General features: G+C 47.9%; 1 protein-coding gene across 1 annotated transcript in view; it reads right to left on the bottom strand.

Moving 5' to 3' along the window:
- EXOC4 (exocyst complex component 4) overlaps window positions 1–13,236 on the bottom strand; it is a 471,090-nt gene that overhangs the window by 25,198 nt on the left and 432,656 nt on the right. Inside the window, exons 16-17 of the mRNA XM_056846731.1 lie at window positions 8,711–8,889; window positions 7,969–8,128 (exon numbers count right to left, since the gene is read on the bottom strand). Coding sequence (XP_056702709.1) covers window positions 7,969–8,128; window positions 8,711–8,889 — 339 coding nt within the window. The remainder of the gene's footprint in view (window positions 1–7,968; window positions 8,129–8,710; window positions 8,890–13,236) is intronic.

The following is a 13,236-nucleotide window of genomic DNA, read 5'->3' as shown; positions in this document are numbered from 1 at the left end:
CATGAGCGGCGGAGGGTAATCTGGTGGACTAGATTTGTTTCCCCACTCCTCCACATGAAGCCAGCTGGGTGACCTTGGGCTAGTCACAGCTCTCTTAAAGCTCTCTCAGCCCCATCTACCTCCCAGGGTGTCTGTTGTGGGGAGGGGAAGGGAAGGTGATTGTAAGCTGGTTTGATTCTTAAGTGGTAGAGAAAGTCGGCGTCTAAAAACAAACTCTTCTTCTTCTTTTGCAGAAAAAGAGGAGAAGGAAGATTCTCCTTGGCCACTCCAAGTCCATCTGCAGTCCTGCCTTGGATTCGGTCTGAAAGGCGATGACAACAAGAAGACGAAGAAGAAGAGTTGGTTTTTATATGCCGACTTTATCTTTTAAGGACAATCAAATCGGCTTACAATCTCCTTCCCTTCCTCTCCGCACAACAGACACCTTGTGAGGTAGGTGGGGCTGAGAACTCAGAATTCAGAGAGAACTGGGACTAGCCCAAGGTCACCCAGCTGGCTTCATGTGGAGGAGTGGGGAATCAAACCCGGCTCTCCAGATTAGAATCAACCACTCTTAACCACTACACCACGCTGGCTGGCTCTCCTTCCAGGTTGCACCTCCATGAATCTGGGGGTGAACCAGCACTGTCAACGCCAACCTCTGGACCCAAAACTGGATCCTAAACATCAAGGTGCATCGGTTCTTGTAGGTTATCACGGCTGTGTGACCGTGGTCTTGGTATTTTCTTTCCTGACTTTTCGCCAGCAGCTGTGGCAGGCATCTTCAGAGGATTAACACTGAAGGACAGTGTCTCTCAGTGTCCTTCAGTGTTTTTTTTTTTTTTTTAAATAAATTTTATTGATTTTTTAAAACTATAAATTCTCCATAATTTTGACAACAGTGTAAAAATAGTATCACAATCACAATTATATTGATTGTTGTCTTAATTACCATTAAACATAAAAATATAACAACTTCCCCATCACCTCCATCTACCTCTTAATAAAGTATTATTATCCTTCGTTAACATGTACTGATCCTAGCATTAATTTCATTCTAAAGTTTCATGTTTTATAAAGTTTTACATTCTGGATCAGAATAAAAAGTAACCTTCCATTATTCCCAGATCTTGTATATTATCACAATGATTCCTTCAATTCTCCCCTTTTCCCTAGTTTCTCCAACTCCACCAGTTCTAACATTAGAATGATTTAATCCCTTTATTCTGAAACCTTTGTCCCTTTCCATTTGGCTGCATCAAATTGCAGCCATTATAACATAAAATTTAATCATACTAAACAACATTCTCTCCAGTATTTTGGGGATATTTCCTGTTTAATCAATCTTATTTCAGTGTAAATCATATCCCAGATCCATATCAAAAGTCCACCCATTCCAGTATACCTTTATATCAATCAATAATCTATATTAGGAGGACTTATTTATATAATCCAAAAGTGATGTCTTAATCTTAATTCCACTACTTCATTAATAGCCATGCCACCCGTCCACACTGTCAAAGCCTTCCAATCCAGCAATCATATTTAAGTCCATCCTTTAACCATGGTCTAATACTTCCTTCTGTAACTGAAATAAGCCAGTCAGGTATGGGAACAGGATTTCTTTGTTCTCTCTCATTTCTTCAGGCAAGGTGCGTATCCAAAAATGATTCTTTCTGGGCTTCATCTTCATCGTGGCTTCAATCTGTGTTCCTTGACCTGCTCTCTTCTTCCTTATATCCACACGTCCTTCCACGACTTTTTTAGATGAAAAGTCCATTTCTTGTATGTCTGATCTCTTTGTCGCCGGCTGGTTACTTTCTTGAACTTCTGTCTTCTTCTTTATATCCTTGTGTTCTTTCATAACTTTTTGGGCAGAAGAGTCCATTGCTTGTATGTCTGTATTTGTAGTCATCGTTTGAATTTTCAAGACTTTTATGTCTTCTGTAACCAGATTCAACTTCTGATTACATACCTGTGATTGGTCAAGAGTCATCATCATTGAAATCAATTGAGCCATCTGTGTTGAAATCTGTTTTAATTGTTTAATTGTCGCCTCAGAATGTTTAGCAAGCATGTCCTGTACTTTTTTTTCCATGGTTGAATTCTGTAAAATTCCCTTTGATTTCATAAGAGCAGGGCTATATATTTAACCAGATCAGGGAGAGGTTCCAGAATATATAACTTAATTAAATTTGATGGTCATCTGGCAGGAGTCCATTGCATGTAGTTGATAGAGAATGCTTCATTGACCAACTTAATATCTTTTTCGGGTTGCAAAAATAAGTATTTAAACTTAAAAAAAACTTTTTTTTTTAAATTGAAAATACCAACGAGTTTTACCAGACGCTCTAGATCGGCTGAGCCAGGAAGTGTTCCAGGGGTTGCCTCATCGTGGACCTTCTATCGTCTCTTCTCTATGGTTATTACCTTCAGGAATGGTTTTGGTGTAACACGAGTAAGACGAATTTCCGGTCTTACGACCTTCTTCCTGTTGATTTTGTAGAGCAGTGGAGAGGTAAAGCACAGAGTCTTCCGGTCAAAGAGTCCTCTTTGTTGCAAAACGTGACTGGAGGATCTTTTTTACCTCATGCAAATTCTCAGAGATTTCTCCCTCCCCTTCCTTTAAGGACGCGTCGGATTGGCAGATCTTACGTCAATCATTCAAGCTCGTTGTTTTAGTTTAAGTTGATCAGATTGATAAGGCTCCTGCTGCTTTGTCTGATGGATCTCATGCAGCAAAATCATCCAGTTCAATTAAGGGAGAAAGAGGGTTACCAGGAATGTTTTCTTCAACCCCCTGTTATTCGATAACGCCAGTGAAAAACGAAGGTTTCTTATCTACTCACTTGGGCGCCCGGAGGTGAGGTTTTAATCTTAATGTAGTCCTTATGATGTTTATAAGGTGCTGGAGGGTAGAGTCTAAAGCCGAAGTTGCGCGCTGGCGATTTCAATCCCTTCGTGCCCACGGGACCAAACGTCTGAAACTCCGGGGGACTTGGTAGAACTCCCTCGGAGTATTCAGGAGGTCAAACCGCATATATGGCTGCAGGGAATTCCTGCCTCTCAGCCCACTTGCAAGGGCTGGAGTGGGGTGCGATAAAACACCCCAAATTACACGCAAACTTGGATACTCCCCAGGAGCCCCTGGGAAGACGTAGCACTCAGCCCAGCTCAGCACCGGAAGTTCTCGGTGTCCTTCAGTGTTAATCCTCTGAAGATGCCTGCCACAGCTGTTGGCGAAACGTCAGGAAAGAAAATACCAAGACCACGGTCACACAGCCTGGATAACCTACAAGAACCAATGAACTCTGACCGTGAAAGCCTTCGACAATATCAAGGTGCATCCATTGTGGTGGTGGAAAGTGCTGTCAAGTTGGAGCCAATTAATGGCAACTCTGTAGGCTTTTCAAGGCAAGAGTCGAACAGAGGTTGTTTGCCATTGCTCGCCTCTGCGTACCGACCCTGGTATTCCTTGGTACTCTCCCATCGAATTACTAACCAGGGCCAACCCTGCTTAGCTTCTGAGATTTGACGAGATTGGGCTCGCCTAGGCCACCAAGGTCAGGGCAGTTGCATCCGTACCACGTATTTACGACCACTTGGCCACCTCATTCAAATTGGAGCGTGGCAAAGAGGCAGTCAGACCAAGTTGCATCATGACAAATATGGCTACTTAGATCTGAACAATCCAGGTGTCTCAAGAAAGCGAACCAGGTTGCATGTGAATGGCCGCACAGCTCATCTGACACTGGGAAGGCGCAAAATGCCAAATGTTTTTATACCAGACTTTCACCCTGGTATGGTGAATGATCACACTGGAGAGCCAGCGTGGTGTAGCAGTTAAGAGTGGTGGTTTGGAGTGGTAGAGTCTGATCTGGAGAACCGGGTTTGATTCCCCACTCCTCCACATGAACGGCAGAGGCTAATCTGGCGAACTGGGTTGGTTTCCCCAATCCTACACATGAAGCCAGCTGGTTGATCTTGGGCTAGTCACACTCTCTCAGCCCCACCTACCTCACAGGGTGTCTGTTGTGGGGAGGGGAAGGGAAGGTGATTGTAACCTGGTTTGAGTCTCCCTTGAGTGGTAGAGAAAGTCGGCATATAAAAACCAACTCTTCTTCTACTTTACCATTAAATGTTTCTTGCAATTCAACAATGGAGAGAAAGGGAATCACGGGCATGATCTGAGTCCATCCAGCAAGGGTACCCAACCTTTTTGAACCTGTAGTCATCTTTGGAGTTCTGACAGAGCGTGGTGGGTGCACTCATAGGAGGAGGAGGATGCCACAGAATGGTTGCTGCAGCTTACCTTCAAGAGAGCCAGAGTGGTGTAGTGGTTAAGAGCGGTGGCTTGAAGCAGTGGACTCTGTTCTGGAGAACCAGGTTTGATTCCCCACTCCTACACATGAGCGATGGAGGCTAATCTGGTGAACTGGATTTGTTTCCAGATTAATACACATGAAGCCAGCTGGTGACCTTGGGCTAGTCACAGCTCTCTCAGCTCCACTTACATCACAGGTTGTGGTTGATAGCTGCCAACTTGGAAGGCTTTAAGAGGGGAGTGGACATGTTCATGGAGGGGAGGGCTATCCATGGCTACTAGTAAAAATGGAAACTAGTCATGATGCATACCTATTCTCTCCAGGAACAGAGGTGCATGCCTATTATGGAAGGTGCTGTGGAGCACAGGCAGGAGAATGCTGCTGCAGTCAACTTGTTTGTGGGCTTCCTAAAAACACCTGGTTGGCCTCTGTGTGAACAGACTGCTGGACTTGATGGACCTTGGTGTGATCCAGCATGGCCTTTCTTATGTTCTTATGTTGTGGGGAGGGGAAGGGAAGGTGATTGTAAGCTGGTTTGAGTCTTCCTTAAGTGGTAGAGAAAGTCAGCATATAAAAACCAACTCTTCTTCAAGGCCCACAGTGAAGATCTTTGTACTATGGTGGCAGCTGCTGCTAAAGTAACATTTTAAAAAATCTGCAAAACCAGGCAAATTTCCAATGGCCAATCAGGTCGTGCTATGCAACAGCCCCACCCGGCCCTGCCCAGGAAGCCCACAATCAAGGTAACTGCAGCAGCATTGTCCTGCCTGTGTTCTACAGCACCTAATAGAATAGGCATGCTCCTCTGATCTTGGATAGAATAGGTATGCATCATGACCAGTATCCATTTTGACTAGTAGCTATGGAGAGCCCTATCCTCCATGAACATGTCCACTCCCCTCTTAAAGCCTTCCAAGTTGGCAGCCATCATCACATCCTGGGGCAGGGAGTCCATGTTGGGGACCCCATTCTTTGGACCCCTGCCATACAGCAACTCAAGAGCTCTTTCCGCATTGCCGAGATAAAGCCATCCGGGCCACCCTGAATAACTCTCTACCTTAGCTAGCAATATCGACATGCAGAGAAGCAGTCCAAAATCAGCCTCAAATTGAGGCAATTTCAGAAACTTGCATAGAAGGAGATTTGCAGTGGTTTGTCCTGTCCTGGCAGTCTGCCTTGAAATACAATTCCCTCAAGTTTCTATAAATTGATTTTGGGGGGGTTTTATGGGTACAAGGAGCCACATGAGAACCATTGCTCAGGTAGGTGGTGGCGCATGCATTTAGGAACACAGGCTTTAAAATAAAATCCTGCCATCTGTATTAACCTAAGAAGTGTAACAAATGGAGCCAGTCGCTCACAGATCTCGGCCATGGCAGGTATCGTTTGTAGAGCACACGTTCTGCATACGGAAGGTCCTGGGTTCACCGAGATCTCAGGCAGCAGGACTGGAAAAAGACCTTGAGAGCCAGTGTTGTGTAGTGGTTAAGAGTGGTGGATTGGAGCAGTGGACTATAATCTGGAGAACCAAGTTTGATTCCCCACTCCTCCACAGGAGTGGCGGAGGCTAATCTGGAGAACCGGGTTGGATTCCACACTCCTCCACATGAAGCCAGCTGGGTGACCTTGGGCTAGTCACAGCTCTCTTAGAGCTCTCTCAGTTCCACCTACCTCACAGGGTGTCTGTTGTGGGGAGGGGAAGGTGACTGTAAGCCGGTCTGAGTCTCCCTTAAGTGGTAAAGAAAGTCGGCATATAAAAACCAACTCTTCTTCTCCTCCTCCTCCTGAGGTCCCAGAGAGCCACTGCCAGTCAAAGTGCCCACCAAGGGCTTTTAGGAAGGGGGTGTGGCCAAGTAGGGCTTTTGCCCAGAAAGGCCTGATTGACTACTGGAGGTTTAATTGGCTGTGCAGGTTTTAAAAATGTTGCTTTGGCAGCAGCTCCCACCACGGCACAAACATCTGCCCAGTGCTACTGAAGTTATGATATAGCAGCCATTTTGTGGCAGCCTTTTTGTTGCTGCGCCCACCGTGCCGTGTCAGAATTCCAGATGTGCCCACAGGTTCAAAAAGGTTGGGGACCCCTGCCCTAGGGCATCTGGTTGGCCACTAAGTGAAATAAGATCCTCGACTAAGACGGACCACGAATCTGATCCAGCAGGGCTCTTCTGATGTTACTGGTCTGACCCTGTAGAAAGCAGCTGTATGCATTTATGTATGCAGTCAACTGTCCTGAGTTCTGTGAATGAGCAGCTCTTCCATTACGTTAACTCGAGAGCCAGCGTGGTGTAGTGGTTAACAACAGAGGACGCTAATCTGGAGAACCAGGTTCAATTCCCCACTCCTCCACAGGAGCAAAGAACTCTAATTTGGAGAAGCGGAATTGATTCCCCACTCCTCCACATGAGTGGCGGACTCTAATTGGGAGAACCGGGTTGGTTTCCCCACACCTACACATAAAGCCTGCTGGGTGACCTTGGGCTAGTCTCAATTCTCTTAGAGCTCTCTCAGCCCCACCTACCTCACAGGGTGTCTGTTGTGGGGAGGGGAAGGGAAGGTGATTGGAAGCCAGTTGGATTCTTCCTTAAGTGGTAGAGAAAGTCGGCATATAAAAACCAACTCTTCTTCCTCCTCCTCCTCCTCTTTTCCCCAGCACTCACCCTCCTCTCTCCTGTGCAATAACACTCTTTCACCACCCCTTCATGGAGAGCTAGTTCATATCCCCCATTCTTCCCCAACACAAAATCGAAGGAGGTGTGCATAAGATTCCTGGGAGGTCTTCTTCCAGGTGGTGGTGGAGGAAGGAGCCGTCAAATTGCAGCAGACTCACGGCGACCCTCTAGGGTTTTCAATGCAAGGTATAAGCAGAGGTAGTGTGCCGTTGCCTTCACAGAATCATAGAGTTGAAAAGGAACCACCAGGGTCATCTAGTCCAACCCCCTGCACAAGACAGGAAATTCTCAACTACCTCCCCCCCACACCCCCAGTGGCCCTACTCCATGTCCAGAAGATGGCCAAGATGCCCTCCCTCTCATAATCTGTTTAAGGTTATAGAATCAGCATTGCTGACAGATGACCATCTAACCTCTTTTTAAAAGCCTCCAGGGAAGGAGAGTTTACCACCTCCCGAGGTAGCCTGTTCCACTGAGGAACCACTCTAACTGTTAGAAAATTCTTCCTAATGTCTAAACGGAAACTCTTTTGATTTAATTTCTACCTGTTGGTTCTGGTCCCACCTTCTGGGGCAACAGAAAACAACTCGGCACCATCTTCTATAACGACACCCCTTCAAGTACCTGAAGATGGTTATCGTATCATCTCTCAGTCTTTTCCTCTTCAGGGTAAACATGCCCAGCTCCTTCCTCTTTGTAGCAACCCTGAACTTTCTTGGTTGTCTCCTATCCAAGTACTAACCTAGGCCATCCCTGCTTAGCTTCCGAGATCTGATGAGATCGGGCTAGCCTGGGCCATCCAGGTTAGGGCCTCCTTCCAGGTAGTAATGACCAAACCCAGACCTGCTCAGCTTCCGGAATGTTGCTGTCCCATGGGCCCTCTGACCGCATCTTAGGACCTGAGCTTGCTCCTCCACCACTAAGCTCTACAATCCCTTGAGGGGCATCTAAACCTTTTGGCCATGGTGTTAGAAAATGCAGAGCTTCAGACTCACCTAGCAAAGTCCAGGTCGGCCTCCCGTGACATGGTGATGTTGGTCAGGTTCTGCTGAAGGATGAAGATGTTCCTGCACATTTTCTTGATGCCTGACTCGCTGATGCGCTTGAAGTACTGGGCCCCATTAATGAGGATGCAGGAGATCAGGTGGCCCAGGCCTGGGAGAGGGAAGACAAAGGGAAGGGATGCTGAGCAGGCAACCGGACAGGACAAAGAAGCTGGCACGTTTCAAAATGACTATGGAACAACCTTCCCAGGGAAAGTACGTCTGGCCCCCTCAGTTCCAGCTGAAGATGGTTTTATTTAGGACTGCATTTGTTTAAGTTTACTAGCAGTCCTGAATTTTGATTTTAAATTTTGAGTTTTATGTTTTTTCGTTTATTTTATTTTATGTATTTTTATCAATGTTGTAAGGCGCCTTAAGCTCTGTAAGGAAGGAAGTTGGCTAATAAATGTTTTAAGTGAACGAACAAATACATAAATAAATGACTTGCTTGGGTGATAGGGCTAGAATTGTAGAATCATAGTTATGGAAGGGACCACTAGGGTCATCTAGTCCAACCCCCTGCACAATGCAGGAAATTTACAACTGCCTTCCCTCCACCTCCCCAGTGACCACTATTCTGGGCCCAGAAGATGGCCAAAAAACCCCTCCAGGATCCCTTGTCAATCTGGCCTGGTGGAAAATTGCTTCCTGGCCCCAAGGTGGCAATCAGCATTACCGCCAGAAACCAACTGACCTTCGAAGATGTACTGGAACTTGTGCTGCTGCAGGCTGGCGCTCATGGCTTCTTCGATGGCACTGATGTCCTTGTTGAGCCGCACCACCAGTGGGTCGTAATCCATGCTCTCCACGTTTGCGACGATGGCGTAATTCCCTTGCTTCGCCAAAGGGATCAAGTAGTGGAAGCAGTGGACCCTGGGAAATGGAAGGCACAGGGGTGATTGGGGCGGCTCTCTCGTATTGGACCGGAGGGAAATATTTACCTCGTTCCACCATGGCCAAATTCCAGTAGATTGGGGATGCGTACAGTGAGAATTTGGCCCTGACCTGGATGGTCCAGGCTAGCCTGATCTCACCAGATCTTGGAAGCTAAGCAGAGCATGCCCTTGGACAGGAGACCACCAAGGAAGTCCTGGGTTGCTACACACAGGCAGCAATGGCAAACCACCTCTGTTTTTCTCTGCCCTGACCTGGATGGCCCAGGCTAGTCTGATCTCATCAGATGTTGGAAGCTAAGCAGGGTTGGCCCTGGTTAGTACTTGGATGGGAGACCACTGAGGAAGTCCAGGGTCACTACACAGAGGCAGGCAATGGCAAACCACTTCTGAATGTCTCTTGCCTTAACCTGGATGGCCCAGGCTAGCCCAATCTCATCACATCTCAGAAGCTAAGCAGGGTATGCCCTGGTTAGTATTTGGATGGGAGACCACCGAGGAAATCCAGGCTTGCTCCACCGAGTCAGGCAATGGCAGAACCACCTCTGTTATTCTCTTGCCTTGGAAACCTTACAGAGTCACCCTAAGTAAGCTGCAACATGACAGCACTTTCCACCATAATTAGAATTGCTTTTCTGAACACATGAACCTGCCTTATACCGAATCAGACCCTCGGTCCATCAAAGTCAGTATTGTCTAGTCAGACCGGTAGCAGCTCTCCAGGGTCTCAGGCAGAGGTCTTTCACATCACCTACTTGCCTAGTCCCTTTAACTGGAGATGCCGGGGATTGAACCTGGGACCTTCTGCCTGCCAAGCAGATGCTCTACCACTGATCCACAGCCCCCTCAAGGTACTTAAGTTAAACACCCCCCAAGTTCCAACAGGATTCCCCTTCTAGACCCATCATCATCTTCATGGCTTTCCTCTGAAAGCCCTATTATGCAGAATGAGGCAGGTGCGTTTTAATACTCCCCTGTATAAAAAGCTCTCTGCATGTAGTGAGTCAGCACACTAAACCTTCCCCCCCCCCGAACCTGCCAGCTTATTACATGCATGGAGCTTTTAATGTGGGGACGCATTAAAAAATAAGGATCCTTCTTGACCTGCAGTTGGGAACAGTCCCGTATCCTCCCACCTCATTCTGTATAAAGCATGATGCTTGGTGTTGGAAAGTGCCATCAAGTTGTAGCTGACATGGTGATCCCGTAGGGTTTTCAAGGCAAGAGACGTTCAGAGGTGGTTTGCCATTACCTGCCTCTGCATAGAGACCCTGGCCTTCCTTGGCGGTCTCCCATCCAAGTACTAACCAGGGCCGACCCTGCTTAGCTTCTGAGATCTGATGAGACTGGGCCGTCCAGGTCAGGGCAATAGACAACAGAGGTGGTTTGCCATTGCCTGCCTCTGCATAGCAACCCTGGCCTTCCTTGGTGGTCTCCCATCCAAGTACTAACCAGAGCTGATCCTGCTTAGCTCCTGAGATCTGATGAAGTCAGCCCATCCTGGTCAGGGATAAATATTTGCCATCCAGTAGCAGGTGACTTACGGAGACCCCTGTAGGGTTTTCCAGGCAACAAATGTTCAGAGGTGGTTTGCCATTGCCTGTCTCTATGGAGCAACCCTGGACGTCCTTGGTGGCCACCCATCCAAGTGCTAACCAGGGCTGACCCTGCTTACCGTCTGAGATCTGACGAGCTCGGGCCAGCCTGGTTAGGGATAAATAACTGGGGGTGGGGAGAGAGAGAGAGAAGAAGAAGAAGAAGAAGAAGAAGAAGAAGAGTTGTTAGTTTTTATATGCCGACTTTCTCTACCACTTAAGGGAGACTCAAACCGGCTTACAATCACCTTCCCTTCCCCTCCCCACAACAGACATCCTGTGAGGTAGGTGAGGCTGAGAGAGTGTGACTAGCCCAAGGTCGCCCAGCTGGCTTCATGTAGAGGAGTGGGGAAACCAACCCGGTTTACCAGATTAGCATCCGCTGCTTATGTGGAGGAGTGGGGACTCGACACCGGTTCTCCAGATCAGAGTCCACTGTTCCAAACCACTGCTCTTAACCACTACACCATGCTGGCCCCGCGAGCCAACCGAGGCAGCCCCCCCCAACTATCAATCTGGGCTGGTGAGGCATGGTCCGGCCCGGCCAAGTGACATTTATGTCATATCCAATGACATAATGAGTTTGACATCCCTGCTGTGGGGTCTTCCAGGCAGGAGATGTTCAGAGGTGGTTTGCCATTGCCCATCTCTATGGAGCAGCCCTGGACTTCCTTGGGGGTCTCCCATCCAAGGACTGACCCTGCTCAGCTTCTGGGATCTTGCGAGATCGGACCAGCCTGGGGCATCCATAGCCTTGTCAAACTCTTTGACAACCTCTGAGACTTCGTGTCTAGAACAGAGAGCTGCTTGGTTTGCTCCAGAGGCACAAAGGAACTTCCTTATCCCCACGAGTCAGGGTCCTGTCTGAAGACTGAAAGGCCTGTCTCAGGACGAGTCCCTGAAGCAGGGGGGAAGGGCACGTGGTCTATGCATCTTCTCTTGTCGCTTCTGGGGAACATCCAGAGCCGCCTCTGAACCGCAGTGTGCAAAAGGCAAAATTTTGCAAAGTGTGTCAATTATATACATTTATGCAAATAGCCTCCATTTCCATAATGAAGTCCAATTGCAGATTAGGGGGTTTGCGGTTGCCTTGATTGCTCAAACGAGGCAGCTCTGAAGCATGGAGGGAGAGCCGGGAGAGGCAGCAAACGCACGCCCCAGATGTGGGCACTCGGAGGATGCTGCACCGGTCTCCCCCTGCCAGGGACAGAATCCAGGCCAGGAGGGCGAGTTCTCCAGACCAAGGTCTCTGAGGCTGCTTCCTGGGGCTGGAAGCATGAGCCAGATCCCGATGGAAAGCCAGAAAAAGACCCCGCCATCGTATGCCATAGTATTCCCTATTACATCATGCCATCGTATTTCCCCTTACTCTGTATGGGTGTGAAAGCTGGACATTGAAGAAAGCTGATAGGAAGAAAGTAGATTCCTTTGAAGTGTGGTGTTGGAGGAGAGTGTGATGGATCCCGTGGACTGCCAAAAAAACAAATCAGTGGGTTCTAGATCAAATCAAGCCTGAACTAACCCCAGAAGCTAAAATGACTAAACTGAGGCTATCGTACTTTGGTCCCATTATGAGTAGGCAAGAGTCACTGGAAAAGACAGTCATGCTAGGAAAAGTTGAGGGCAGAAGGAAAAGAGGAAGACCCAACAAGAGATGGAGTGACTCAATAAAGGAAGCCACGGCCCTCAGTTTGAAAGACCTGAGCAAGGCTGTCAAAGATAGGGCATTTTGGAGAACTTTCATTCATAGGGTCGCCATGAGTCGGAAGCGACTTGACGGCACTTAACTTACTGACTACATCAGGCTGCTTGTATTTCTACCAGGAAGAAGAAGAAGAGTTGGTTTTTATATGCCGACTTTCTCTACCACAAGGAAGAATCAAACCTTCCCCTCCCCTCCCCACAACAGACACCTTGTGAGGTAGGTGGGGCTGAGAGAGTGTGACTAGCCCAAGGTCACCCACCTAGCTTCAAGTGTAAGAGCAGGGAATCAAATCCGTTCCCCAGATCAGAACCCACCACTCTTAACCACTACTCCAGGACTGGCTAATCTAGGTTTAAAAGGGGATTGGAGAGATTCATGGAGGAGTGGTCTTCCAGTGGCTACTAGCCATGGTGACTAAAGGGAACCTCCACTGTCAGAGCCAGTCATCCTCTGAATACCAGTGCCCGGAGGCAACATCAAAGGAAGTTTTGGTTTAATTTCAACCAGAACCAATAGGTTGAAATTAAATCAAAAGAGTTTCCGGCTAAACATTAGAAACAACTTTCTGACAGTTGGAGCAGTTCCTCAGTGGAACAGGCTTCCTCGAGAGGTGGTGAGCTCTCCTTCCCTCGAGGTTTTTAAGCAGAGGCTAGATGGCCACCTCTGTCAGCAGTGCTGATTCTGTGAACTTGGGCAGCTCATGAGAGGGAGGGCAGGAAGGGTTGTGTCAGTGTTTGGCTCTCGTGGCCCTTTCTTACATGCCCAGGGAAATGCCAATCGCTGCTTTGGGGTCAGGAAGGAATTTTCCTCCAGGCCAGATTGGCCAGGGGTCCTGGAGGGCTTTTTGTATCTTCTGGGCATGGAGTAGGGGTCACAAGGTATGTGTGTGTGGGGGAGGTAGTTGTGAATTTCCTGCATTGTGCAGGGGGTTGGACTAGATGACTCTGGTGGTCCCTTCCAACTCTATGATTCTATGAAGGTCTCGGCCTCTGTGCCCTGTTATTGGTAAAGGGCTGCTCATAAGTTC

Source organism: Euleptes europaea, chromosome 3 (genome assembly GCF_029931775.1).
Source record: "Euleptes europaea isolate rEulEur1 chromosome 3, rEulEur1.hap1, whole genome shotgun sequence".
NCBI classification, from domain to species: Eukaryota; Metazoa; Chordata; class Lepidosauria; order Squamata; family Sphaerodactylidae; genus Euleptes; species Euleptes europaea.
Note: the sequence above shows the minus strand (reverse complement) of the source record. Positions and strands in the feature narration are given on the sequence as shown.